Source organism: Erinaceus europaeus, chromosome 17 (assembly GCF_950295315.1).
Source record: "Erinaceus europaeus chromosome 17, mEriEur2.1, whole genome shotgun sequence".
NCBI lineage: Eukaryota > Metazoa > Chordata > Mammalia > Eulipotyphla > Erinaceidae > Erinaceus > Erinaceus europaeus.
Window position 1 is genome coordinate 62,010,703 of NC_080178.1, and position 27,965 is coordinate 62,038,667.

General features: G+C 44.0%; 1 protein-coding gene across 2 annotated transcripts in view; it reads left to right on the forward strand.

The window, feature by feature from the left end:
- The first annotated feature begins 22,074 nt into the window (after window positions 1–22,074).
- ARRB1 (arrestin beta 1) overlaps window positions 22,075–27,965 on the forward strand; it is a 98,973-nt gene continuing 93,082 nt past the window's right edge. The window contains exon 1 of one of the 2 annotated variants that reach the window (XM_060176818.1): window positions 22,075–22,480. In XM_060176818.1, coding sequence (XP_060032801.1) covers window positions 22,461–22,480 — 20 coding nt within the window. In that variant the 5' untranslated portion in view covers window positions 22,075–22,460. The remainder of the gene's footprint in view (window positions 22,481–27,965) is intronic. The other variant, XM_007520235.3, reaches the window with a different exon arrangement.

Genomic DNA, 27,965 nt, shown 5'->3' on the forward strand with positions numbered 1-27,965 from the left:
TTGAGCAATCATGGACCCAAAGGTTGGAATAGTGGAGAGGAAGTGTTAGGGGGGGTACTCACTGCAAACTCTAGTGTACTTCTGCTTTCAGGTGTATATTTTGCACTAGTTTATTGCTAAGTGTGAACATATGCTCTCTCTCACAGAACCTGGTCTATATCTAGGTTTTGGGACTTTGTTAGAAAGTAAACCACCTGGGATGGAATTAGAGAATACTATGAAAGGAAAGGTGTCACCCGAGTAATGAAGCTGAAGGGTTGTCATTCCACTCGTGAAGTCTCTGGACACAGTCTGAGGTGAAGCATGTTGAGGTGGCAATCGTTGTGTTGATTAGGTTGCGATCGGCAGATGCAACATTATTTGATATGGATTGGGAGAGGCATGCGGGAAAGTGGGCCCTATCCTAAGGTTCCAGGACTGGGGGAAATATAGGCTCTTTAGTGGAGATGTGAGGTTCCTGCTGCTATTTGCCCATTCTTATACCAGAACCATTTTATCTTCATGATTGTACCTTATAGTGAGTTGAATGACATTAGGCAGCATGGTGCCTCCAACTTGTCTTCCCCTGCCCCAAGATCGATTTGGCTATTTCCATAAACTTTTCCCATATAAATGGCCAAGAAACAAGTGTATTGAGAGCATATCAAATTCATAATCAATTTTGGGGAAATTAGCAATCTAATAACACAGTTTCCAAAACAAACTCAATATGCTTCTTCATTTAATTAAGTCTCCTATTTCCATCAGTAATACTTGCTAATTTTCAGTGTAAGAATAGTCTCATATGCCTTTAAAAAATATTCCTAGATTTATTTATTTATTTTGGTTTATGCTCTTGTAAATAGAATTTGAAATTCCACTTTCATTTCTTTCTTTTAAATTTTTTAAAAAAATATTTATTCCCTTTTGTTTCCCTTGTTTTTATTGTTGTAGTTATTGATGTCATTGTTGTTGGATAGGACAGAGAGAAACCGAGAGAGGAGGGGAAGACACAGAGGGGGAGAGAGAAAGATAGACACCTGCAGACCTGCTTCACCACTTGTGAAGCAACTACCCAGAAGGTGGAGAGCCGGGGGTTTGAACCAGGATCCTTATGCCTGTCCTTGTGCTTTGCACCATGTGCGCTTAGCCTGCTGTGCTACCGCCCAACTCCCTCCACTTTCATTTCTTTTCTATTGGCATATAGGAACATAAGTCATTCTTCAAAATTTTTCATAATAAAATTTATTACAGAAACTAGTGTAAAAATATAAAATAGGTTTCTGCACAGCAGAAAAGTAAAAGCCAGAGACCCTCCCCAACCCTTGATTTATGCAAAGATTTTGGGTGTATGTAAACATGAAGAGGCAGGCATCCAGCCCAGAATACAGTTAAACTGCTACAAGGGCCAGGGATGGGGGGAGAGTATCCCCTGGACTGTCTTACCGCTCCCCCAGTTCACTGCCCCTCCACTCCCTAGGCCCAAGGGTTCACAATTCATTTTTGTCTTCATTAATATTTTAAACATACTATCTACAAATATAGATAGATTCTTTCCAGTTTTTGTGCTTTTAATTTAATTTTTTTTTTCCAGAGCACTGCTCAGCTCTGGCTTATGGTGGTAAAGGGATTGAATCTGGAAGCTTGGAGTCTCAGGCACAAAAGTCTTTTGCATAATAATCACTATGCAGTCTCCCTAGATCTTTGTGCTCTTTATGTCACTTTGTTCCTTATTGTGATGGGATATCTAGTATCACATTACGTAGATGTAGTGAAAACTATGATCTTTGCCTTATTCCTAATGGGAAAAGCCTTCAGTATTTCAACTTCCTGTTGAAATATGATTTACATACCATGTTAGCTGCAGGCTTTTCATAGTTTCCCTTTATTAACTCGAGGAAGTTCTTTTCAATTGCTAATTAGCTGAAGTCAGAATTTGTATCATGAGTGGAAATTAATTTTGCCAGTTCCCCCCCCCCCCGTAGCTGTTGGGACTTTTATGCTTTCCCCCCTTGATTATATCAATGCAGCAAATTGCATTTATTTATTTATTTCACTTTGGGTAGCCAGTTGTTCCCCTTTCCCTCTGATAGAGGGTGATAGACAAAAAAAAAAAAAAAGAATTAAAAAATACATAGATAGAGAAAGAGATAGAGTTTGTATTGCAGCAAAACAAAACACTCTGGACTACACTGGAGGATGGTGGGGGTGGGGGTTCAGATATCTTGGACTTGATGGTGAAGAGACCTGTGTTGGTGGTGTGGGTGGAGTGCAGACACCATTGGGAGATAAGAAACTGTACTGCTGTGGAGTAGCACAGTGGGTTAAGCACACATGGCACAAAGCTCAAGGACCAGCCTAAGGATCCAGGTTCGAGCCCCCAGCTCCCCACCTACGGGGGAGTCTCTTCACAAGCAGTGAAGCAGGTCTGCAAGTGTCTATCTTTCTCTCTCCCTCTCTGTCTTCCCCTCCTCTCTCCATTTCTCTCTGTCCTATCCAACAACAATGACAACAACAACAATAAACAACAATGACAACAACAATGATAAACAACAAGGACAACAAAAGGGAAAAAATAGCCTCCAGGAGCAGTGGAGTCATAGTGCAGGCACTGAGTTCCAGCAATAACCCTGGAGGCAAATATAAAGGAAGAAAGAAAAAAAGAAAGAAAAAGAGAAAGAAAAGAAAGAAAGAAAGAAAGAAAGAAAGAAAGAAAGAAAGAAAGAAAGAAACTGTACTGCTGTATCAATAACTGCCCTGTCTGTTATTTTCCCAAATAAAGTGATTTGGAGAGAGAGAGAGCACTGGTCACTGCTTCACTATTCTTAAGCTTCTCCCCTCCCGGTGGGGACCAGGGGCTTGAATCCCGACCTTTATGCATGGTGTCCACTCTACTGGGTAAACTGCCTGACCCCAAGTTGCATTCATTTTTAAAAAGGTTTATTTCATTTATTTCAAATGAGGTAGAATTTCAAGAAGAGACAGAGAGAGACTGTAGCTGGCATGTGGAACATTTGGGATTCAACCAGGAGCCTCAGTCATGCAAGTCCTATGCTTTATAGGCTGAGTTCTTTCCCAACTGAAGCTACATTGACTTCTGTTAAGACAACCTTAAAACCTAAAAAAAAAAAAAAAGATCACTTGATCATTAACATATTGTCTGCTTCATCTACGGCTGGATTCAATTTGTAGTACATAGTTTGAGATTATTATTATTTTTTTTCATTTGGGTTCATGTAGAATATCTATGGTTCCCTTTATAATATCCTTATAAGGTTTTGCTATGAGTGTTTTTCTGGATACATAAAAAAAAGTTAAGAAGTGTGCTTTCTTTGTTTTCTGAACTAGTTGTTGTAAGATAGGTCTTACTTCTTCCTTAAATGTTTTTTTATAATTCATCACTGACGTCCTTCAGGGCTGAAATTGTTTTATTTAAAATTATTTTGTTATTGTTATTATTTTTTCATTGTCACCAGGGTTATTCTTGAGGCTCAGTGCTTGCACAATAACTTCACCTTGCCAGGCTGTCACTTTTTCTCTTTTATTTTATTTTATTTTTTTTATTTAAGAAAGGATTAATTAACAAAACCATAGGGTAGGAGGGGTACAACTCCACACAATTCCCACCGCCCAATCTCCATATCCCACCCCCTCCCCCGATAGCTTTCCCATTCTCTATCCCTCTGGGAGCATGGACCCAGGGTCATTGAGGGTTGCAGAAGGTAGAAGGTCTGGCTTCTGTAATTGCTTCCTCGCTGAACATGGGCGTTGACTGGTCGGTCCATACTCCCAGTCTGCCTCTCTCTTTCCCTAGTAGGATGGGTCTCTGGGGAAGCTGAGCTCCAGGACACATTGGTGGTGTCTTCAATCCAGGGAAGTCTGGCCGGCATCCTGATGACACCTGGAACCTGGTGACTGAAAAGAGAGTTAACATACAAAGCCAAACAAATTGTTGAGCAATCATGGACCCAAAGCTTGGAAAAGTGGAGAGGAAGTATTAGGGAGGTACTCACTGCAAACTCTAGTATACTTCTGCTTTCTTACTTTGGTGCCATACTCCAAACTCAGTCAATTTCTGCTTTGCGTTTCTACTTCTTCTTCTTCTTTTTTTTTTTTTACATGCATAACATTCCCCAGATTCCCATTTAGCAATACAACCCCCACTATTTCATTCATCATTTTTCATGGACCTATATTCTCCCCACCCACCCACCCACCCCAGAGTCTTTTACTTTGGTGTAATACTCCAATTCCATTTCAGGTTCGACTTGTGTTTTCTTTTCTAATCTTGTTTTTCAACTTCGGCCTGAGAGTGAGATCATCCCATATTCATCCTTCTGTTTCTGACTTATTTCACTCAACATGATTTTTTCAAGGTCCATTCAAGATCGGCTGAAAACGGTGAAGTCACCATTTTTTACAGCTGAGTAGTATTCCATTGTGTATATATACCACAACTTGCTCAGCCACTCATCTGTTGTTGGACACCTGGGTTGCTTCCAGGTTTTGGCTATTACAAATTGTGCTGCCAAGAACATATGTGTACACAGATCTTTTTGGATGGATGTGTTGGGTTCCTTAGGATATATCCCCAGGAGGGGAATTGCAGGGTCATAGGGTAAGTCCATATCTAGCCTTCTGAGAGTTCTCCAGACTGTTCTCCACAGAGGTTGGACCAATTGACATTCCCACCAGCAGTGCAGGAGGGTTCCTTTGACCCCACATCCTCTCCAGCATTTGCTGCTGTTACCTTTTCTGATGTGTGACATTCTCACAGGAGTGAAGTGATATCTCATTGTTGTCTTTATTTGCATTTCTCTGACAATCAGAGACTTGGAGCATTTTTTCATGTGTTTCTCGGCCTTTTGGATCTCTTCTGTGGTAAATATTCTGTCCAATTCCTCCCCCCATTTTTGGATGGGGTTATTTGTTGTCTTGTTGTTGAGTCTGGTAAGCTCTTTATATATGTTGGTTATTAAACTCTTATCTGATGTATGGCATGTAAAGATCTTCTCCCATTCTGTGAGGGGTCTCTTGATTTGGGTAGTGGTTTCTTTTGCTGTGAAGAAGCTTTTTAATTTGATGTAGTCCCATAGGTTTATACTTGCCTTAGTCTTCCTTGTAATTGGATTCGTTTCATTGAAAATGTCTTTAAAATTTATGCGGAAAAAAGTTCTTCCAATATTTTCCTCTAAGTATCTGATAGTTTCTGGTCTAACATCCAAGTCCTTGATCCACTTGGAATTTACTTTTGTATTTGGTGAAATACAGTGATTCAGCTTCATTCTTCTGCATGTTTCAACCCATTGTTTCCAACACCATTTGTTGAAGAGACTCTGCTTTCCCCATGTAATAGTCTGGGCCCCTTTGTCAAAGATTAGATGTCCATAGGTGTGGGGCCTCATTTCTGGGCTCTCAATTCTATTCCACTGGTCAGTGTGTCTGTTCATATTCCAGTACCAAGCAGTTTTGATGACAATGGCCCTATAATATAGTTTGAGATCTGGCAGTGTGATGCCTCCGGTTCTGTTCTTTTTTCTCAAGATTGTTTTGGCAATTCTAGGTCTTTTCTGGTTCCAGATAAACATTTGTAGCATTTGTTCTATTCTCCTAAAAAATGTGCTTGGGATCTTGATGGGGATAGCATTAAATTTGTAGATGGTTCTGGGTAATATATTCATTTTGATGATGTTAATTCTTCCAACCCATGAGCATGGAATATCTTTCCACTTCTTTGTGTCTTTTTCAATTTCCTTGAGTAGTGACTCATAATTTTCAGTATACAAGTCTTTCACTTCTTTGGTTAGGTTTATTCCTAGATATTTTATTGTTTTTGTTGCTATAGAAAAAGGAACTGATTTCTAGATTTCAATTTCTTCTAACTTAGTGTTTGCATAGAGGAATGCCACTGACTTTTGAATGTTAATTTTATAGCCTGACACATTACTGTATTGCCTGATGATTTCCAAAAGCTTCTTGCTAGATTCCATAGGTTTTTCCATGTATACTATCATGTCATCTGCAAATAAGGAGAGTTTGACTTCTTCTCTTCCAATCTGTATTCCTTTAATTCCTTGCTCCTGCCTGATTGCTATGGCAAGAACTTCCAACACTATGTTGAATAGTAATGGTGATAGTGGGCAGCCCTGTCTAGTACCTGATCTGAGGGGAAAGGCTTCCAGTTTTTCACCATTAAGTATGATGTTGGCTGTAGGTTTGCTATATATAGACTCCACTATCTTCAGGAATTTTCCATCTATTCCTATTTTTTGTAGTGTTTTGATCATAAAGGGATGTTGTATTTTGTCAAAGGCTTTCTCTGCATCTGTTGCTATGACCATGTGGTTTTTGGTCTTGCTTTTGTTGATGTGGTGGATCACATTGATTGATTTACGTATATTAAACCAACCTTGCATGCCTGGGATAAACCCCACTTGGTCATGATGAACAATCTTTTTGATATACTGCTGTATCCGGTTGGCTAGAATTTTGTTCAATATTTTCGCATCTATGTTCATCAGAGATATTGGTCTGTAGTTTTCTTTTTTGGTTGTGTCCCTGTCTGCTTTTGGTATCAGGGTGATGTTGGCTTCATAGAAGCTGGCAGGGAGTATTCCAGTGTCTTCAATCTTCTGGAAGACTTTTAAAAGTAGAGGTATTAGTTCTTCTTTGAAAGTTTTGTAGAATTCATTTGTAAAACCATCTGGTCCAGGACTTTTATTTTTGGGAAGATTTTTGATAACTGTTTCAATTTCATTAGCTGTGATGGGCCTGTTCATGTTATCCACTTCCTCTTTACTTAGTTTTGGAAGTTGGTAGGTATCTAGGAAATCATTCATTTCTTCCAGGTTCTCTAACTTGGTGGCATATAGTTGTTCAGAGAAGCCTCGCATGATATGTTGAATTTCTGCAATGTCTGTTGTGATATTTCCTCTTTCATTTACTATCCGATTTATTTGGGTCTTCTCCCTTTTTTGTTTTGTGAGTCTGGCTAAAGGTTTGTCGATTTTGTTTACTCTTTCGAAGAACCAACATTTACTTTCATTGATCTTTTGTATGGTTTTCCTATTCTCAATGTTATTTATTTCTGCCCTAACTTTAGTAATTTCTGTCCTTCTGGTTGCTTTAGGGTTCCTTTGTTGTTCTTCTTCTAGGTCTTTAAGATGTGCAATCAGGCTGTTTATTTGTGCCTTTTCTTGTTTCCTAATGTGTGCTTGTATAACTATGAACTTCCCCCTTAGGACTGCTTTAGCTGTGTCCAAAATATTTTGATAGCTTGTGTCTTCATTTTCATTGAACTCTCGAAACATTTTGATTTCTTCCTTGATTTCCTCTTTGACCCAGAAGTTGTTAAGAAGTGTACTGTTGAGCTTCCACATTTTGGCACTGTTACTAATCTTTTGTTGATTGTTAAGTGTTAGTTTAATTCCACTGTGGTCTGAGAAGATGCTTGGGATGATTTCAGTGCTCTTGAATAGGCTGATGCTGTCTTTGTGGCCTAACATATGGTCTATCCTTGAGAATGATCCATGTGGATTTGAGTAAAATGTGTATTCCAGTTTCTTGGGATGAATGACTCTGAAAATGTCCAATAGTTCTAGTTTATCTATCTCTTCATTTAGCTCCCTTATGTCTTTACTGATTTTCTTCCTGGATGATCTGTCAAGTTGAGAGAGTGGGGTGTTGAAGTCCCCTACTATGATTGTGTTACTGTTAATATATTGCTGTAGCTCTTTCAGTAGAAGTTTGATGTATTTAGATGGCTTCTCATTGGGTGCATAGATATTAATAATTGTTAAGTCCTCTTGATTGACTGATCCTCTGAGCATTAAGTAGTGTCCATTCCTATCTTTTTTAATCTTATGTATTTTAAAGTCTATCATGTCAGATATGAGAATAGCTGTTCCTGCCCTTTTTTGTGGGCCATTGGCTTGAATGATAGTTTTCCATCCTTTCACTTTAAGTCTGTGTTTGTCTTGTTGCGTTAGGTGAGTTTCCTGTAGACAACATATTGTTGGGTTGTGTTTTCTGATCCATCTTCCTACTCTGTGTCTTTTAATAGGTGAATTCAGGCCATTCACATTTATTGATATCAAAGATTGAAGATATTTTAACGCCATTCTTGTAGAGTTTTAGAGTGTTTTGATATATGTTCTATTTGTGGTGGTCTGTTTGTTTATAGGAAACCTTTCAGAACTTCTTTCAAGGCAGGCTTGGTGATGGTTGCTTCCTTCAACTGTTGCTTGTCTGAGAAGGTTTTGATGCTTCCATCTAGTCTGAATGACAATCTAGCAGGATATAGTATTCTTGGCTGAAAGCCTTTCTCATTGAGCACTCGATAGATATCTTGCCATTCTCTTCTGGCCTGTAGTGTTTGTATGGAGAAGTCTGCTGCTAATTTATGGGTTTTCCTTTGTAGGTGACTCTTTGTTTTTCTCTTGCAGCCTTGAGGATCCTTTCTTTATCCTTATTCCTTTCCAATCTAAGTATGACATGTCTTGGTGTCTTTAGGTCTGGGTTAATTCTGTTTGGGACCCTCTGGGCTTCTTGAATCTTTATGTCTTTGGTGTTGTCTAGACTAGAGAAATTTTCAGCTATTATGGCCTGGAGAACGCTTTCTTCCTCCCTTTCTCTTTCTTCCTCTGGTAAGCCAATAATGCGTATATTGTTTCTTTTGAAGTCATCCCATAGGACTCTGTTGTTGTTTTCAGCATCTCTTAATCTCTTTTTGAGATCTCTTACTTCTTCTTTAGTTGTCTCTAATTCATCTTCAATTTTGCTAATTCTGTCTTCAGCCTCATAGATTCTATTCTCTCTGCCCTCTACTGCTTTCTGGAGTTCATCTATTTTGTTGCCCTGCTCTGATAGTGTTTTAGCTTGTTCAGCTAGTTGCCTTCTTAGCTCAGCAATTTCAGCTTTCAGCTCTCTAATAACCATGAGATTATTAGAATTTTCTTCCATATTCTCATTTGTTGTTCCTGCAGTTCTGATTACAATTTTTTCAAATTCTTTACTCACTCCTGTTATTATTTCCTTAGCTAATGTTTGGATGTTGAACTCGTTGTTTTGTGCTTCACCCTCTGGAGGACTTTTAGCTGGACTCTTGTCCTGGTTCGAGTCTCCATTATTTTTTCTTGTTGTTTTAACCATTTTATATAAGTTAAGAGGTTTTTCAATCCCTGAGTTGGAGTTCAGTGGTGTAAAAGCCTTTTTTTTTTCCCCTGTAGGCTATGGTAGCCTGAGGGCTTTTAAACTATCAATAGGCTTCTTGGCTTAATCAATGACTCCTGACCAAGAGATAAAGCAGGGTGTGGCAGAGATAATCCAGTGGTTATGCAAAGAGACTTTCACAGCCCTTCAGCTATGCCACTGAGGTATAGGTCTTCTCCTGAGTTTCCCGGTTAGATCTCTGTCCCCTGGTGTCCCTCCCTGTTGCTGCTCCAGATTCTGAGGGTAGTAGCAATGGAGACTCAGAGTTGTACTTGGTGAGTCTCTGGGGAGTCCTTTCCTCCCTTCAGCTGTCCCCTTGTTGGTGGAGCAGACTGGAGGTGGTGTCTCCACTGACAAACTGTCGAACTGTTAGCAGTCACTTAATCTCTCCTTAGGCCCCTCTCTCCTCTCTGTCACCAGCCACACGTGTTTGTACTCACGGGTGATTTACTGGGTTTCTGTGGTCATTCTAGTCCTGTCTTGTTTCGGTCCGGGTGGTCTCCTTTGGTATTCCTAGTTGATCCGGGAGAGGAGAGGAGAGGAGAGAAAGCGATCTGCTGCTCGTAGCTCCGCCTCCGGAAGTTGAATCCCACTTTTTCTCTTTTTCTTTTCTTTTTATTTTATAGGACAGAGAGAAATAGAGGGGGTGGGGAGGAAGAGGGAGAGAGAGACACCTATAGCACTGCTTTACCACTTGTGAAACTTCCTCCCTATAAGTGCGGATCGGGGACTTGAACCCAGGTCTTTGTGTATGGTAACATGTATGCTTACCCAGTGTGTCACCACCCAGCCCTCAAATCTGGAGTTTCTTTGTGAGAATGTTTTCTGATAATGAAATCAGATTTGATTAGAGAGTCAGACTTTTTTATTCTTTTTGTGTCCATGTTGGCAATTTGTAGCTTTCAAGGAATTTGTTTAATCTGTTGTACTTGCACAAAGCTGCTCTTAATGTCCTTAATCATTTTTTAATTTATTAATGAGAAAGATAGGAGGAGAGAAAGAACCAGACATCACTCTGGTACATTTGTTGCTAGGGATTGAACTCAGGACCTCATGCTTGAGAGTCTAGTGCTTTATCTACTCTGACATCTCCAGGACCACACATTCTTAATCATTTACATAATCTTCATGATAGTCTCTTTTTCATTTTTTGCATTAGTCATCTATTTTTCCTTTTTGTGTCTTTCAATGTTTTAAAATTAATTTTAGATGGAGACAGAGAGGCAGAGAGGGAGAGAGGAAGTAAAAGAGGCCATAGCATGAAAGCTCCATTCAGTGTGGTTGGAGCCAAACTCATCTGGGTCTTGCACAGAGCAATGTATTATTCAAGTGAGCTTTTTATCTGCCTTTATTTGTTATTGTTTCTGTTGTGGTGTGTGTGTTTGTGTTTTAATCAGCGTTACTCTTACTATTTTGATTTTTACTCTATCAACTTTTGGCTTTGTGATTTTTTTTCTGTTTTTATTTCATTGACTTATAATCTTACATTTTCCTTTTTAGTTTCCTTTGGGTTTAATCTGATCCTTGTTTTCTTAATTAAGATGGGAACTTATATGATTGAATTTAACCCTTCCTTTCTACTCTAAAAATATAAAACTACACATTTCTCAGAATTCGGGGGCCAGGTGGTGACATGCCAGATTAAGCACTTGTGGTACCTTTTCTCAGAATTCTGTTTTAAAAAGATTTTTTTCTTTATTTTATATGAGATAGAGAGGGTCAGGGTGACAGAGCAACATTCCAGTGCATGCAGGACTATGGATTTAACCAAGAATTTTAAGCATGCAAGTCCTGTGCTTTACTGGTTGGGCTATTATCCTGATCACCACAATTCTCCAGTGTAACGATACTCCACAAATGTTAATATATTGCATACTATCTGTCATTAAGTTCAAAATCATCTCTGATTTCCCCTAAAATGTCTTCTCTAACTCATGGGCTATTTAGAAGTCTGTCACAACTTCTAAATATGAAAAACCCTAGATATTTAATTTTATTGATTTTTTTTTTTTTAAGCCAGAGTTAAGCAGTGCTCTGGTTTGGGTTTTTTTTTTGTTTGTTTGTTTGTTTGTTTTTTGTTTTATTTAATTTTTTAAATTTAATTAATTTTATTTATTTATGAGTGGATAGGAGAGAAAGAACCAGACATCACTCTGGTACATGTGCTGCTGGGGATTGAACTCAGAACCTCATGCTTGTGAGTATGATGCTTTATCCACTGCACCATCTACCAGACCATAATTTTATTGATTTTTTAATCTTAATTCTCTTGTGTTCAGATAATGGAGTCTGTAAGATTTCAGCTTTCTCACCACCAGAACTCCATATCCCATCCCGTCCCCTGATATGATAGCTTTCCTATTTATTCTTTATCCCTCTGGGAGTATGGACACAGTGTCATCATGGGGTGCAGAAGGTGGATGGTCTGGCTTCTGTAATTGCATCCCCACTGAACATGGGCGTTGACAGGTCAACCCATACTCCCAGCCTGTCTCTCTCTTTCCCTAGTGGAGTGGGGCTCTGGGAAAGTGGGGCTCCAGGACACATTGGTAGAACTGTCTGTCCAGGGAAGTCTGGTTGGCAACATGGTAGCATCTGGAACCTGGTGGCTGAAAAGAGAGATAACATATAAAGCCAAACAAGTTGTTGACTAATCAAGAACCTAAAGGCTGGAATAGTGCAGATGAAGAGTTGTGTGTGTGGGAGGGTGTCACCATTTTGTTGATAGCTAGTAGGCTTATTTTAGTTATATTCCAAAGGCCCCATGACTATACTAGTTCCCCCCCCCCCCAGCCTGAAACCTGATATATAGGTGGATCCAAGTTATTTTCTGGGGAGATGATGTCATGGCTGGAAAAAGGACCAGAAAGCTGGATCAGGGAAGAGAGTAGTTCCCAAATATGGGAATGGTGTATAAATATTGTTGACTATAAATCCCATCGATTTGATCTGATCTGGGGCCCATATTCAGCATAGGAGCCTATGTGACCTCTGCATCCCTGTAGATCTGAGCACATATTCTGTGATCATGAGTGGGAACATCCCAAGCTGCCCCAATTTCAGGACCCATCTTCTTCAGGTAGAGCATAGAGTATGTTGTCCAGCCTCCCTTCAGAGGATGGAACATTCTCTGCCATTGTTGATCAAAGTTGAGGGCAAGATCCTATGTGGGCCCACAAAGGGGTCTATTGTGTTGCTCCTGATAGAGATGACTGGTAACATTAGGGAGAGGGGTTTATTTGAGGTCTAGTCCCATCATGTCTGTTTGGGAATCTCAGGACTCCTGACTAGGGGCCCAGCTGATGGAATGGCCTGATAGTGACTGAAGAGTCATCGTTAAAGTCTGCCAGTCTCTTGACTTTATTCAGTTTTTGCAGTTCTTACTTTGATAAGGTTAGCTTTGGACTGAGTGAGGGAAATGTAATAGGAAGTAGATGAGGAGGGTATTTAAGTCTCAGTAGACACTATTTCATTATGAACTTTATATTGATTCACTACAGACTATTGTGTACTTTTGCTTTTAGGTATATAGTTTGCCCTAACTTATGGGTACATATGAACATATGCCATATCTAATGGAACCTGGTCTATATTTAGGTTTTGGGACTTTAGGATGTGAATCACCTGAAATGGAATTAGAGAATCCTATGAAAGGAAAAAGGTCTCACTCGAGTAATGAGGCTGAAAGGCTGACATTCCATGCCTGATGTCTCTGGACACAGTCTGAAGTGAAGCATGCTGAGGTGGTACTCATTGCATTGATTAAGTTGGGATCAGTAGATGCAATATCATTTGGTATGAACTGAGAGTAGTATGCAGGAAAGTGAGCCCCACCCTAGAGGACACGGAGTTCTGGTGGTGGGAATGGTGTGGAGTTGTACCCCTCTTATCCTATGGTTTTTGTCAGTGTTTCCTTTTTAAAAAATTTTTTTAATTGACTTTTATTTATTGGCTAGAGATAGCCAGAAATTGAGAGGGAAAGGGGTGATAGAGAGGGATAGAGACAGAGAGACACCTGCAACACTGCTTCACCACTCATGAAGCTTTCCCCTTGCAGGTAGGGTCTGGGGGCTTGAACCTGGGTCCTGTGCACTGTAATGTGTGCGCTCAACCAGGTGCACCACCACCCAGACCCAGTGTTTCCTTTTTATAAATAATAAAAATGCAAAAAAAAAAAAGATTTCAGTCTTCTGAGTTATTTAGGCTCAGCATCTAGCTTAACTGAATGGATATTCTATGTGCAATTCCTAATCTGCAGTTGCTGGTTATATAATTCTGCAATTGTCAATTAGGTGAAGTGTTTAAATATTATTAACTTAATGTATTCTTGTTTAGATTTTTTTCACCAGGGTTACTGATGGGCTTTGTTCCTGTATGACTCCATTGCTCTTAGCAGTCATTTCTTCTTTCTTTCCTTTACTATTTTTTTTATTTCTTTATTGGAGAATTAATGTTTTACATTCAACAGTAAATACAACAGTTTGTACATGCATAACATTCCCCAGTTTCCCATATAACAATACAACCCCCACTAGGTCCTCTGTCATCCTTTTTGGACCTGTATTCTCCCCACCCACCCTCTTTCCTTTACTATTATTTTTTAAATAGAAGATGAGAGGCAGAGAAATGGAGAGACAGGAAGGAAAGCAAAGACACCACAACACTTTTCTTTTTTCCATAACTCATGAAGCTTCCCCTCCTGCAAGTACTCCCTTTGTGGTGGCCAGGGTCTTGAACCCTGGTCCTCATGCATGGCAACGTGTTTGCTCTACAGGGTAATCTACCATCTTGTCAAATAGGTGATGAATCTTCTTCCTTCCTTCCTTCCTTCCTTCCTTCCTTCCTTCCTTCCTCCTCCTTCTCCTCCTCCTCCTTCTTCTTCTTCTTTTTAATAAAAGGAAACATTGATAAAACCATAGGATAAGAGGGGTACAACTCCACGCAATTCCCACCACCAGATCTCTGTATCCCCTCCCTTGATAGCTTTCCCATTCTTTATCCCTCTGGGAGTATGGACACAGTGTCATCATGGGGTGCAGAAGGTGGATGGTCTGGCTTCTGTAATTGCATCCCCACTGAACATGGGCGTTGACAGGTCAATCCATACTCCCAGCCTGTCTCTCTCTTTCCCTAGTGGAGTGGGGCTCTGGGAAAGTGGGGCTCCAGGACACATTGGTAGAACTGTCTGTCCAGGGAAGTCTGGTTGGCAACATGGTAGCATCTGGAACCTGGTGGCTGAAAAGAGAGATAACATATAAAGCCAAACAAGTTGTTGACTAATCATGAACCTAAAGGCTTGAATAGTGCAGATGAAGAGCTGGGGGGTTTTGTAGATAGCTAGTAGGCCTATTTTATTTTAGATCAATTCCCGTGACTATACTAGTTTTTTTTTCCCCCGAGCCTGAAATCTGATATGCAGGTAGATCCAAGTTATTGTCTGGGGAGATGAGTGACTAATCTTAAATACTCTTTTATTCTTTAAATATATATTTTTTTTTAGGGGAGTTGGGTGGTAGAGCAGAGGGTGAAGCACAGGTGGTACAAAGCACAAGGAAGGCATAAGAATCCCGGCTTCCCACCTGCAAGGGAGTCACTTCACAAGTGGTGAAGCAGGTCTGTAGATGTCTATCTTTCTCTCCCCCTCTCTGTCTTCCCCTCCTCTCTCCATTTCTTTCTATCCTATCCAACAACGATGACATCAATAACAACAACAATAAATATAACAATAAAAAACAATGACAACAAAAAGGGGATAAATAAATATTTAAAAAATGTCAGATCTTCTTGATCCTATAATTAAAAAAATATTTTTCTTTAGGTAAAGTTGGACAATAAGGTTGTACATTTTAGGGGTCATTTCACAATTTCATGATGTGTGGTAACACCTCATTCTACTACCAATGTATCAACATCTCTCTACTAAAGTCTGCTGAACCTCTTTACCCACAACACTTCTCCTCTCCTCTTTGGATGAGGGCCAGAGTTTAAGGGTTTATTCTTATTTGACTTTGTTCCTCTATATCCCATATACAAATGGAATTGCCTAGTGCCTACCCTTCTCTTTCTGAGTTATTTCTGTTAGCACAAACCCCTCCAGTTCCATCCATGTTGTAGCAAAGGGCAATATCTTTTCCTGTAGCTAAGGAGCATCTCATTGTGTACAGATATCAGAACTTCTTTTTTAAATTTTTTAAAAACTTGTTGTCAATAGTATCTTATAAGATTACAATGCATAGTTTCACACCACACCACCAATACCAGAACTTTTTAATCCACCGTCTGTTGTTAGACATATGGACTCATTCCATGCCATGACTATTGTAAAAAAAATGCTGCAAGGTCAGAAACAAAAGGGTGAACATGGGATGATCTAACTCATAGACAGAAGATCATAAGTGAAAGCAGTAAGGAGAATTCGGACTGGAATTGGTGTACCACACCAAAGTAAATGACTCAGGGGTTGGGGGGGGTTCATGTCCTGGAACATGATGGTAGAGGAGGACCTAATGGGGGTGTATTATTATGTGGAAATATTATACATGTACAAACTACTGTACTTTACTGTAGACTGTAAACCATTAATCCCCCAATAAAGACATAAAGAAGGAAAAAAAAAACCTGCTACCTGAATAGCCTGCTAATGAATTCTGTAAGTTGAGTTGGCTTTGTTGATTGCAAGTGATACAAATGAGAAACTTGAATCTCTCATGTAGTGAGAGTTCAACAGCATTAATCCTGTTAGAGAGAAATATTGTTAGATGCACCAGAGAGTTTGTTAGACAAACCTAAACAGCTCTTCTCATATTGGGGAACGTGTTTAGCTGTGAGCCTGCTTCCTCTGGATAAGGCCTGTGTCCACCTACTCTGTGGCTGGACCTCAGGTCTACCTGAAAGCTTCCAGCCTGTGTGTCCTTGCAGCCTAACTGGCCTCTCCCTGGAGCGCAGTTATCATCCTTCTCTAAGCTGCCGACACCGCCTCCTAATTGGTCTCTCTCCTTACTTTCCCACTGGCCCAGATCCAATCCATTCTTTACACAGCAGCCAGAGCCAGGTTCTCAAAATGCATGCTTGGGCATGTCATTGTTCTGCTGAAGATATTTCAAAACTTCTTCATTGATTTTTGGATAAAATTTTTTTCAAAAAAATATTTTATTTGTTTGTTATTGGATAGAGACAGAGAGAAATTGAGAGAGAAGGGGGAGATAGAAAGGGAAAGAGAGACAGAGGGAGATAGAGAGGGAAAGAACAACAGAGAGACACTTGCAGCTCCACTTAGCCGCTCATGAAGCTTTTCCCCTGTAGGTGAGGACCAGGGGCTTGAACCTGGGACCTTGTGCACTGTAATGTGAGCACTTAACCAGGTGTGCCACCGCCTTGCCTCAAGATCAAACTCCTTAACAGACCCTTAAGGCCTAGCATGGTCAGGCTCTTGGCACCTATCTAGCTTGACTGGAAAACACTTAGGGTGGGTAACACAGACTGAGGGGCACAAAGGAAGAGTACAGGGTGATCCTCAGATCTCTGCTTGGTTCAGCGGTAGGGACACTTCTTCACTTACTAATTTTTAACATGGACGAAGTACAACAGTCAGTTTCAAATACTTTATTGAACATGGAGGTGAAAATGTATCCTCCTATCCACCTGCTCACACTTCAGTCTGACATTGAACTATTGACCAGGTAAGCAGAGGCTTTAGAATGGAGTTGCAGCTTCCTTTTATTTGCTATGTCCTTGGCTTGGGTACATTTCCTCTGAAAGCTTTTGGTGTTTCATCAGCACAGCAGAAACAATCCTCTCCACCCACCTCTGCCCTTTATGAATGATTATTGTGAGTGGTAAATTTCAGGCACATGACTAACTTAAGGTGGATTCCTAGTTGGAGAAAATCATCTCCAAAGAATCTCAAAAGTAAAATCTATGTACCCTTGAGGGAAAAAATCATTCTGTCTTTCAGGTGGAAGATACATGGGCTGATACAGGAAAGAAGAACCCGTCAGTTCTCAATCTTTGCCACTCTTGAGAAATATATGTGTTTGGAAGGTGGCCTGGCATGGTCGAAGCAGGCAGGTTTGCCTCAAACCTTAGCATCATCTAGAAGCCTCCACTACCCACAACTGGCTGCTCAGCAGGTGCTCTTGGCTTTTCTTCCAAATATAGCTAAACCCCTTCCCTTCTTTTAATTTCTGATGACCTCTTCAGTAGGAACCACTGCCCACACTCTTTGGTGGTACTTGGTAATATCAATAAAGGATACATGACATCTAGCTCCATGACATAATCCAAAAGTTAAAAGGGGCCTCTGAAAGTGAACAATAGGGTGGGCCAGAAAGTAGTGTACCTGGTTGAGTCCACATGTTGTCATCCACACAGATCTGGGTTCAAGCCCCTGGTCCCTACCTGCAGGGTGGAAGCTTCACTTAGCACTGTTTAGCTCTGGTTTATTGTGGTGCAGGGGATTGAATCTGGCACTTTGGAGCCTCAGGCATGAGACTCTCTTTGCATAACTGTTATGCTATCTACCCCTGCCCTCTCTTTATCTTTTTCTCTGTGTCTCTCACTAATATATATATATATATATATATATATATATATATATATATATATATATATATATATATATATATATATATATATCTTCTGTTCTCCTTGACCTTCTTCCTGGGCAGCCCTCCCCTGCTATCTGCACATGCCCCATACTGCTGGGTCCTAGCCTGCAGATATCTACAGAGACCTGATCAGTTGGAAGCACCTTTTCATTAATCCAAGTCCCCCACTTCTGCTTTATTCCATTTAGAACACCTGTCTGAATTTTGATTGTTTATTTTTATAGAATTCTCTTCAACTTTTTTTTTTTGCCTCCAGGGCTATCGCTGGGGCTCAGTGCCGGCACCTTCACTGCTCCTGGAGGCTATTTTTCCCATTTTGTTGCCCATGTTGTGGTTGTTGTCGTCATTATAGCTATTGTTGGATAGGACAAATCCTGTTGTTGGATAAAGAGAAATGGAGAGAGGAGGAGAGAAAGATAGACACCTGCAGACCTGCTTGACCGCCTGTGAAGCGACCTCCCAGCAGGTGGGGAGCTGGAGATTCCAACCGGGATCCTTAAGCTGGTCCTTGCACTTAGAGCCACATGCATTTAACCCGCTGCGCTACTGCCCAGCTCCCTCTCTTCAACTTTTGATTGGCAGTTTCTACATAAGTTTTTTGTTTCAACTTTTGTGTGTGTGGAACATGTGCAATGCCACTGCTCCCAGGATGCTTTTTCACTCAGACAAAGAGAGAGGGGAAGAGAGACTCCATGTTACCTAGATTTCCCCTGATGCCACATTATTCCCACATGGTACAAAGGCTTGGATTTAGATTGTGAGCATGACAAAGCAGGTGCCCTATCTAGCAAACAATCTCTGTGGCCCCCAATTAATTAATTAATTAATTAATTAATTTTTATGAGAGACAGAAAATGAGAGGTCATAGCACTGGCAGTGCCAGGACTAGAACCTCAGACTTTAGAACTCAAGGCATGAAAGTTCAGTGCATTAATGTGGATCTATGTCCCCAGCTGCTACCAATAATTTTTTTTTGTGAAATAATTAATTGACCACAAGACAATTTCAATGGAAAAGTTAAACTGGCTGACATCTGGGTTTCAATTGACAGGACACATGACCCTTTGATGAACACAGTCATAACCTCTCACCTAACAAAACCAAGATTCCCAAGTTTTAGAAGTGATTACTAAGTCACAAGAGCATTGATTATCAGTTCTTTAGCTAACTTATTCACAATATCTTTAATGCCATTTTTACCACATTTATCACATAATATTACAAGTTAGAAACAGGGAATCGGGTGGTAGCACAGCGGGTTAAGAGCATGTGGTGCAAAGTGCAAGTACCAGCGTAAGGATCCCGGTTTGAGCCCCCAGCTCCCCACCTGTAGGGGGGTTGCTTCACAAGCGGTGAAGCAGGTCTGCAGGTGTCTATTTTTTCTCTCCCCCTCTCTGTCTTCCCCTCCTCTCTCTATTTCTCTCTGTTCTATCTAACAACGACTACAACAAGAATAACTACAACAATAAAAACAACAATGACAACAAAGGGGAATAAATAAATATTAAAATAAGAAGTTACAAGCAAAAGAAGACTCAAGCTCCTTCAGTTTGCTTCCCCAAAGAGATTGTTCTATGATTCCTGATGAGTATGTTTCCAAACACTTGGATACATATTTGAGCTTTGTATTATGAAAGCCTTCTACACTGCTGTTTGTTCCTGGCAGATGTGTCCTGATAAGATGTTACATATCCCACTATTGTCACATGTTCCCTGATAGATGTTCCTAAGTTCTATGGGAAATATCGGTTCAATTCTGAGTCTTGGAGATCAGAGGCTTCTTTTTCCTCCAATGTAGCATTTCAAGATAAGAAGTTATGTAGCTCGGAGGCAGACGAGCAGGTAGAGTGCAGGAACTTCAGGCATGAGACCCAAATTTTACCTGCTGGCACTACATACACCAGAAAACCACTCTGGCCTTTCTCTTTCATGCTATAAATCAATACAATATTTAAAAATATTTTATTATTTTTTAATGAAAGAGAGAGAAAGATACAGTGAAAGAGACCAGAACACTGCTCAGCTCTGGCTTATGGTGGTGCTGGGAATTGAACCCTGGTACCTCAGAGCCTCAGGCATCAAAGTGTTTTTCATAACCATTATGCTATCTTCACAGCCTTAAATAAATACAATCTTAAAACAACAACAAAACCCAAAATGAGAAACCACTGCTTGGAGCACATCATCATAATTTATCAGTTCACTAAAACCTTCAATCATGTCACTCTCTGGAAGAAATTTGCAGCCAAACTGTCAATTAGCTGTTAGATCACTTATGGCAAAATTACCTTATGGTCAATCAGTTATGCAGCAATATGATTGTAGCAAAAACCTTATGGCTAATCTATTTGGAACCCTCCTCAACACCACTGCTTTGACATTTCTATTAATTACAATTGTAGTATGTCAACATATAGTTACTGAAGGGGGAGTGAAGGAAGGGTGAAGTTCTGGCTCTGCTACAGACTAGCTTACCTTTGGGGAGTGCTAGAGGAAGAGAGGAAAGACTAAGAAGGCTATGGATTTGGGCAAACGATTTAGTATTTCCCAGCACTAATCTACTCATGTACAAGAAGGGAAATAAGAGTATTTGTCTCACAGCACTATGAGCAACAAATATTTCTGGGCATACCACAACTCCCTGGCCCCTCAGAAAGTGTATAGGTTAGTGGGGATGTACTTCAAGATTTCACTTGACTTCACAGTCTGCTCCTTGTTCCTGGAATGCTGGGGCCCTGCTATCCAGACCAGCTAGGAAGATTTGTGTGGGGACAAGGGTTCCCTAAAGCCATCTGATATATTTTCTGAACTGTTTATTTGCTATGGAAGAAACTAAGATGTTTTACAGCTAACATAACACAAATATTTATGGAGTAGAAGGAAGATCTTACCTATTCTTTGAAATCCTGATAATTTGGGCACCACTGTGAATACAATCACTAGAGCCCACTAGGTCTGGTGGAACCTGTGTTCCTCAAGTGGAGAAACTGATGCCACAGGCAGCTGGGACCAGGCTTTTCATCCTGGCAGGGCCCTCACAGTGTTTTCTGTCATGTTGTAGGATTCTGCTGTGTCTTGTCAAGAACTCTGACCTCAGTAAAAACAGTCCATGAAAGGTGGCTTTCTCTTTTCACCCTGTGGGAGGGAAGCCATAGTGGGGAGGGGGCTCTAGGTCCTAGTCTACTCTCTCCTGGCACCTGACATTCCTTCAAGTCTAGACCACCCTGCCAGCTCATCAACAACCCACCTCAACCACCCCACCATCTGGAACTGATTATAGTAATTACACCGGGATATCCTTACTCAACTATATATAACCACCCATAGGTAACTGCTTCTGAGCATAATTACAAGAGCTGTTTACAGACCCACAATCACATCAGCGCAAATGATAGCTTCCGATCCTCCCATTAATACACCAGTATTAGAGGCCTGTAAAGGCCAATTAGCCAAACCCCAGCAGCACGTGGGGGGTAGGGGGGTGGGAAGGACCTCAGACAGTCCCACTATATGCAAAACAGAAGCAGGAGGTCAAAAGCAGGTTGGAATTTCAGTCAAAACAGAGGCCGGACCAAGACTTCCCAGGACCTGGAGAAGCCTGCAGAGGACATCTCCTGGGCACCTGCTGTGGGCCAGGCAAGCACCTATCAGCAGTTCTGTTAGCTGGTATTAGGGCCTCACCCTGGATGCTTGGGGACTGTTTCTGAGTGGGAGAGCTGGTTTCAGGACGCCCCCAAAGCAGGCTACGGAGGGGTTAGTGGGGTGCTTTCCATCAGGCTACTGGCCCAGGCTGTAGAGCGTCAGGGAAGCATCCCTTTCCTTATCACCTCTGCTCACTGCTTCCTCTTCGCCTGCCACCCCGCCTCCGCCCTAGCTCGCCTCGGTCCCCTCCCACCCTCAGCGGTTCCCCAGCACTGAAGCTGCCTTCTGCCTCACCCTCCTCCCCTTCTTCCTGTCTTCTTTGGGTCGTCGGGTGTTAACTCCCCAGAAATGCGGGGTGGGGGAGGGTGGAGCGTAGAGCGAGGTCCCTGCCTAGCACCCAGGGTTTTTCACCCTAGCAAGTGTGGCTTCGGGAGCAGTGCCTGGGGGTGGGCAGACTTTTAGCGGGCACCCTCCCGCGCACACAAAGGCCACCGCGCAAGCACACACACACACACACACACACACACACACCCCTGCACAAAGACGTGTACACACACACACACACACACACACACACACACACACACCCCTGCACAAAGACGTGTACACCGCTCCACGCGCGCACACAGCGGTGCACACAAACACCCGAACCGGCACACTCGCGTGCACACCAGCGCACGTATACCCTCCCAGCAAGTGCCCTCACGCACACACTGCGGGGCATACCCTCGCGCAGACCCCCACATGCCGACGCCCAGACCCTGACGCGCCCAGCCGCCCGGCCCTTAGGTGGCTGGGTGCGCTCGCGCACGCGCACACACAGGCGCCCCCAGCGCGGCTCCACGCCCCTGGCCACCGCCGGGCTGAGCGGCGGGCGGGGACGCGGCGGGAGTGGCGGCGACAGGGAGAAGAGGAGGCGGAGCAGGGAGACCTCAGCCTGCGGGCCGGAGCTCCTCCTGCCGGCCGGGGATTTTCCAGCCTGGGCGCAGACGCCGCGGAGCTCTCTGCGGGCCGCCGCGGACCATGGGCGACAAAGGGACCCGGTGAGTGCAGGCGGCGGCCTGGCCGGCTGTGGGCGATCGGGCGGGGCCGCGGGCCGGGACGCCGCCTCTGCTCCCGCCAGCCTGAGCCGATGCCTGGTTGCTAGGTCTGGGTGCGAGCAGGGACCGTGGGCGGCACCGAGGGGCGACCTAGCCGGCCCTGCTGGCTTGCAGCCCCTCAGCGAGACACACGGGAGCACGCACAGGGCACGCGCAAGCTGCCACACTCATCACATACGGCGGCTCTCTGTCACTCGCCGGCACACTTTTGTCAACACACTCTTCCTGCCAGTCACATTGCATGGGCAGGTCACACTCCAGCACACACAAGCCCTAACACCAGCATACCGGCGCAGACGGTGCCCTGTGCTGGAGAACATGGGCACTGTCACTGCACTCACTGTGGCAGAGACTGGTACATACATGTAATCACCCTGACTGGCATGAACACTTGTGCTGGCACAGGGTGCATGAGCACTGACCCCCACGGACAGCCCAGACTAGTGTTTTCACAGATTGGCACCCCGTGGTCACAAGCCAACAGCCCTGGGGCTTCTGACACACTCACTTTTGTGCCATACTCCAAGGGGAAGCACAGGCTCTCATACCACGGGGTGGGAGGTCCTCAGGGCCTGGGAAAAACACCTCCTACCACTGTTTCTCTTGCCTCTGATCTCTCCAGTCTGCCTTCCACCTCAGTTGAGTTGGGAGTGGGGAGGGGGCTCTCCCTGACTCAGAAGGGGAGTGGTGATGCTGTCTCTGAAATGCAAACCGGTATGAAAGGGTGCTGACCTGGGACCCCATTGAGGCCTTAGGTCAGGTGGCTCTTCCCACTATCATAAGTTTATTTGTCCCCCTTTGGGGAGGGGTGGAGTAGGTGGGCAGGTAAATTCTCCCTTCTCTTCTGCTCCCACCCCTTCTGCATGCCCCTCTTTTAATGCCCATCTTTCTTTGATACCTTCCTGCCCTTGTGTCCTGCTTCGCCTTCTCTGTCCTCTGCTGGCTTCCTGGAGTTCTTCATTGAGCTCCTGCTGATTTCTGGGCAGAGTGTGGTGCAGAGATGAGCAAGACATGTTCTTCCTCTTCGGGTGGTGGTGGTGGTGGTGGTGGTGCAGGGCTCATTAGACTGAGGAGAAGCTCCCCTGTGGTCTCCAGAGGTCAGGGCCACTGACACAGCTATTTCACACCAGCTCCACCTGAGACACCGAGTATGAGGAGGGTCTTCCAGAAAGTCTTTTCATTCTCAAGAAGGAATAGATTCAGGGAACTTGTGCTCTTAAGACTCAGAACTTGCTTCCCAGCCGTCACCCTGACAGCTCATTAAGGAGCTTAATTTTCCTCTTCCTGTTTTCTGGAAGAGGAACCAGAGTGAAAGGTTATCTGACTTGCTTAAGGCCAAGTGCAGTTAGAGGCAGGAGGTGCAGGGACTGGAACCATTTGGGCTGATTATTTTGGGTCTCATCCTTGGGCACTGCTGAGTCCCTGGAGGGGCCTGGGGTGGAGACCAGGGTGAGATGCCACACTGTCTACATGGGGCAGGGCCTAAATGCAGCAGGTTAGTTAGACAGACTGCAGATTGTAACAAGGTGTGTGTTCATTCATCTTAGTGGCTGGTCTCCACCACAGTCAGCTGGTCAGCACTTTGCCCCAGGTCACTGTCCCCAGCAGGGTATGTGTGACTCCTGCCTGCATTACATCTATGACTCTCCTGACCACTCAGTCCAGGCCAGGCTTCCCTCCCTGCAGTACCTGGCCGCTCTCCCTTTCATTTCTCTGCACTGCTGTGCTTTCGGGGTGACTCAACCCCTCTTGGGCCTTGTTTTGCCTTTCTGTCACTTGGAGAGAAGGGTCACTCCTCTCCTGCTAGCATGGCTTGTCAACAAAATGGGGACTCTGCTCATAGCCAGGTTCTGTTGAAGATGTTGGAGCCAGGGGCTTTTCCCTCAGTTCCTTGCTCTGCATGACTTGGGGGGGGAGATAGGGGTAGATGGTAGACAATTCTTCTAGTTTCCTGGGACATTAGTTTTCACTTCTCTGTGTCATATCCATCAGTACTTGCATTTACGACTCTTCTTGTGTTTAGTGAACACACTGGGCAAGCTGCTGTGGTGGTGGAGGTCCTGCTCTCTGCCCAGTATGTCCTGTCTCCCCAGGAGGCCTCTTTCCCCAGCCTACAGTTTGCAAAGTAATTTGGAAGAGAAGGAGAAAACCATGAGTGGGCTTGCCTTGTTCCCTTCCTTAGACCTTTGGATTTTTGCTTGATTTCTGACCTCAAACAATAAACTACAAATACCCAATGCTCTAAGGATCAGGAGGCATTGTATCTGTCCTTTATAATGATTCGCATACACACAGACACTCGTCAATGAGTGTGAAGTGAGAATTGATCAGAAACTGCCCCTGCCCTTTAGGAACTCCTAGGGCCAAGGTGGGAAGAGAGATGGCACATAGCCAGACAGGGCTAATTGCAGACTGATGCTGTGATGGTTGCATGAACCAGGTACTTTGGAAGCAGTTACAGAGTCATTCAATTCAGAATCAGGATCTAGGGGTTCAAAGATGAATGGTTCTACTGCCTCCCCAGAAGACTGAGAGCAGAGCAGGCATTTGTAACTCAGGGTAACAGGTGCAGTGGGAAGTCCAAAAAGGAGTTCCTAGCCCAGTCCTCACATTTGAACTTCATCTGGGTAAGGGGGTGGGCTTGGGGACATCACTCGGAGGCATAAAGCAACACGTGGTAGCACGAGTCTGGTCCAGGGATGACAGATGAGCCTGGAGAGGTGAACACAGGCCATCAACAGTCAGGAATGTCGTGCTGGAGAGAGAGGGTTTTCTGCTGAAGTTAGTGGTGATTCAGAGAGCAATTTGTGGAGGGGTGGGAGAGAGCCAGACTCTGTCTCCCAGAGAGGCCTGTGGCAAGGGGCATGCAGGATCTGGAAGTTGCGAGCCCTGCTGGAAGCCTGAGAAAAGCCAGCTCTGAAATGGGTCCATGGAGAGTCAGGGGTTGCACCCTGGGAGTGAAAAGGGTCATCTGGGTTGGAGGTCAAAGGCCCAGCTGTCTAGGTTGGAGATCGGAGGCCAAGCTGTCTAGGCTGGAGGTCCTCTGGGCTGGAGGCTGAAAGCCCATCATCCCCCCCCCCCCCCCCCCAGGAGCAGGAGTCTTAGCCCCAAGCAGCTAGGGATATTAGCCTGCCTGCTGGCTTGGGTGTCTGCTGTCAGACTCATAGGCATGAGCTCATTAGGTTCTCTGGGTGATGCTGTTAGTGTTAAAGTCCCACAGTTAGACTGTGGAGGCCGATGAGAGGAGACAAATGATCCGTTTGCTGCCAGTGCAGCCAGCAATCAGGCTTTCTACCTCCAGGGCTTTCCACTGTGCCACACTCTCACCCAGTGTGAAGGGAGCTGCTCTGGATCCCCATTGCTCGCCAAGCCTCCTGCTGACCCCATCCCCAAGCAGTGTATCCCTCCTGGTTCTTGTGGTTCCTACTAACTCAATGGGCAGTGCAGAGGTCAGGGTCAGATGACAGGAGAACTTCCTGTGAGGCCCTGGGATGGAATGGAATTTCCTTTTCTGCAGATGTTTTGAACAGGGAAGGACAGTGGGTATGACAGGGACAGCAGATCAGCAGCTTGGCTTTCCTGGTGGCAAACTGCTGTGTGATCCATCTTGGCTGGGACTTGGGGAAGTCCTGTGGCTTTGGCCAGGGCCATCTGTGGGGTGGCGGGAAATGGAAGTATTGAGCTTGGAGTAAGATTGGGAATGGAGGGGGGGAATGGGCCCAGGGTCTCTGGGGAGGTTTGGAGGGGGCAGGGATTTGAAAGACCAAGGCTCAGAGATGGTTCTCAACACAGGGGTGCCAGAATTCTAGGAGAAGTTATGGAATGTGAAGATGGAGGCAGGAGAGTCCTTAAGTGGAGCCTGGGGAAGACCCCTGGGATTTATCCAGAAAGCAGTGGCTAGTGACCTGGCAAAAGTGAGGGCAGAGACTGGCTTCTGGAGACAGTTGGCAGACAGAGAGGGAAGACCTTGCTTTTCTTTATGCTTGAAGGAAGGATATGAGACCCTGGGCTGGGTGTGGTGGGGGCTGTGGTATAAGGATCTAGGGGGTCAGCTGAACTGAGGATGGGAGGGCCAGACACAGCAGTAGTTCAAGATGGTCACAGAGGAGGCATGTCTATCTGTACTGACTCCTGAAAGAGGGAGTCAGATCACTTAGTCTGGGAGCCCCAGGGATAGCTTCTGGAGGAGGTGGCTTGAGCTGGTCTTGGAGGAAAGCTGAAGTGTTCCAGATGGAAGAATTAGTGCCAGGGTACAGATAATGGGCAGGAGTGAGGTAGTATCCATGTGAGCCTTAGTTTCAGGATGCTTTATTCACTCCGTGGGATGTTCCTCACTTGGGGATCTCTTTGTGGTTTGGGGGCTTTGCCTGTTTCCTAATGGAGAGTGTAGTCTCCACCTCTGGATCTGGTTCTTAATCACTGATCACCCTTCTTCCAGCTTCACTAAGTGCTGGAGTGAATTCACCACTTTTCAGGAATTGCAGACTTCCTACAGGACACTGGTTGGGGGTGGGGGGAGGATGGTGTCACCTTCATTAGACTGAAGAGTCCTGAGTGAGGGGGGTGTTCCACCCTGTTAAAGTGGAGGGGCTTACACTTTAAACACGTCCCCTTAATCCCAGTAAAGCAGACTTCACTCACTCAGTGGCTCTGGGGTGGGGCACATGAGCTCCAAAATAGACTAGGTATTGTCTGTTCCTGGGCCACCTCCCTCCCTCCCCATATGGGGTGCGTCCTGCCCCAGGGATAGCTCAAGTGCTGGTGGGGGGTATAGGGCAGAGGAGGTGGGCAGGACTAGGTGGCTACTTCTGAGAAGCGAACAAAGGACTCTGTTGTCCAGACCCTTCCCTTCCCAAGGGGCCCTGGCAGGGTCATCTCTCTGGAGACAGGGCTCCTCCTTCCTGGGATGGGCCCCATCCAAAGGAACTGCATATTCCTTCCTTCTCAGGGACCTGGTGCCAGATGAGGCCCCTAGGAGGCCAGACCCCAGGGACAAGTCAGGCAGTCCCTGAAGTTTTGTGTGACTAAAGTCACTGTGCCACTGAGCAGCTCTTTCTCTGCCTAGGGACAGAGAAATAAGGGGAGTCTTTATTTCTGAAAAAGAATTTGTGTGTGAGTACAAAGAGACAGGAGAAAGAAAAAAAAAGAGTTAGGAGCGAGGTCCAGGAGATGCCGCAGTGGATAAAGCATTGGACTCTCAAGCATGAAGTCCTGAGTTCGACCCCCAGTAGCACATGTACCAGAGTGATGGCTGGTTCTTTCTCTCCCTCCTATCTTCTTCATGGATAAATAAATAAAATATTAAAAACAAAACAAAGAGCCAGGAGCAAGGTAAGCAGAAGCTGGACTCCTTAGTCTAGGTCCAAGACGCCCAGGACTATGTGTGACTGTGCACCCTGAAGTCTGGAAATGGAGCATATAAGACCCA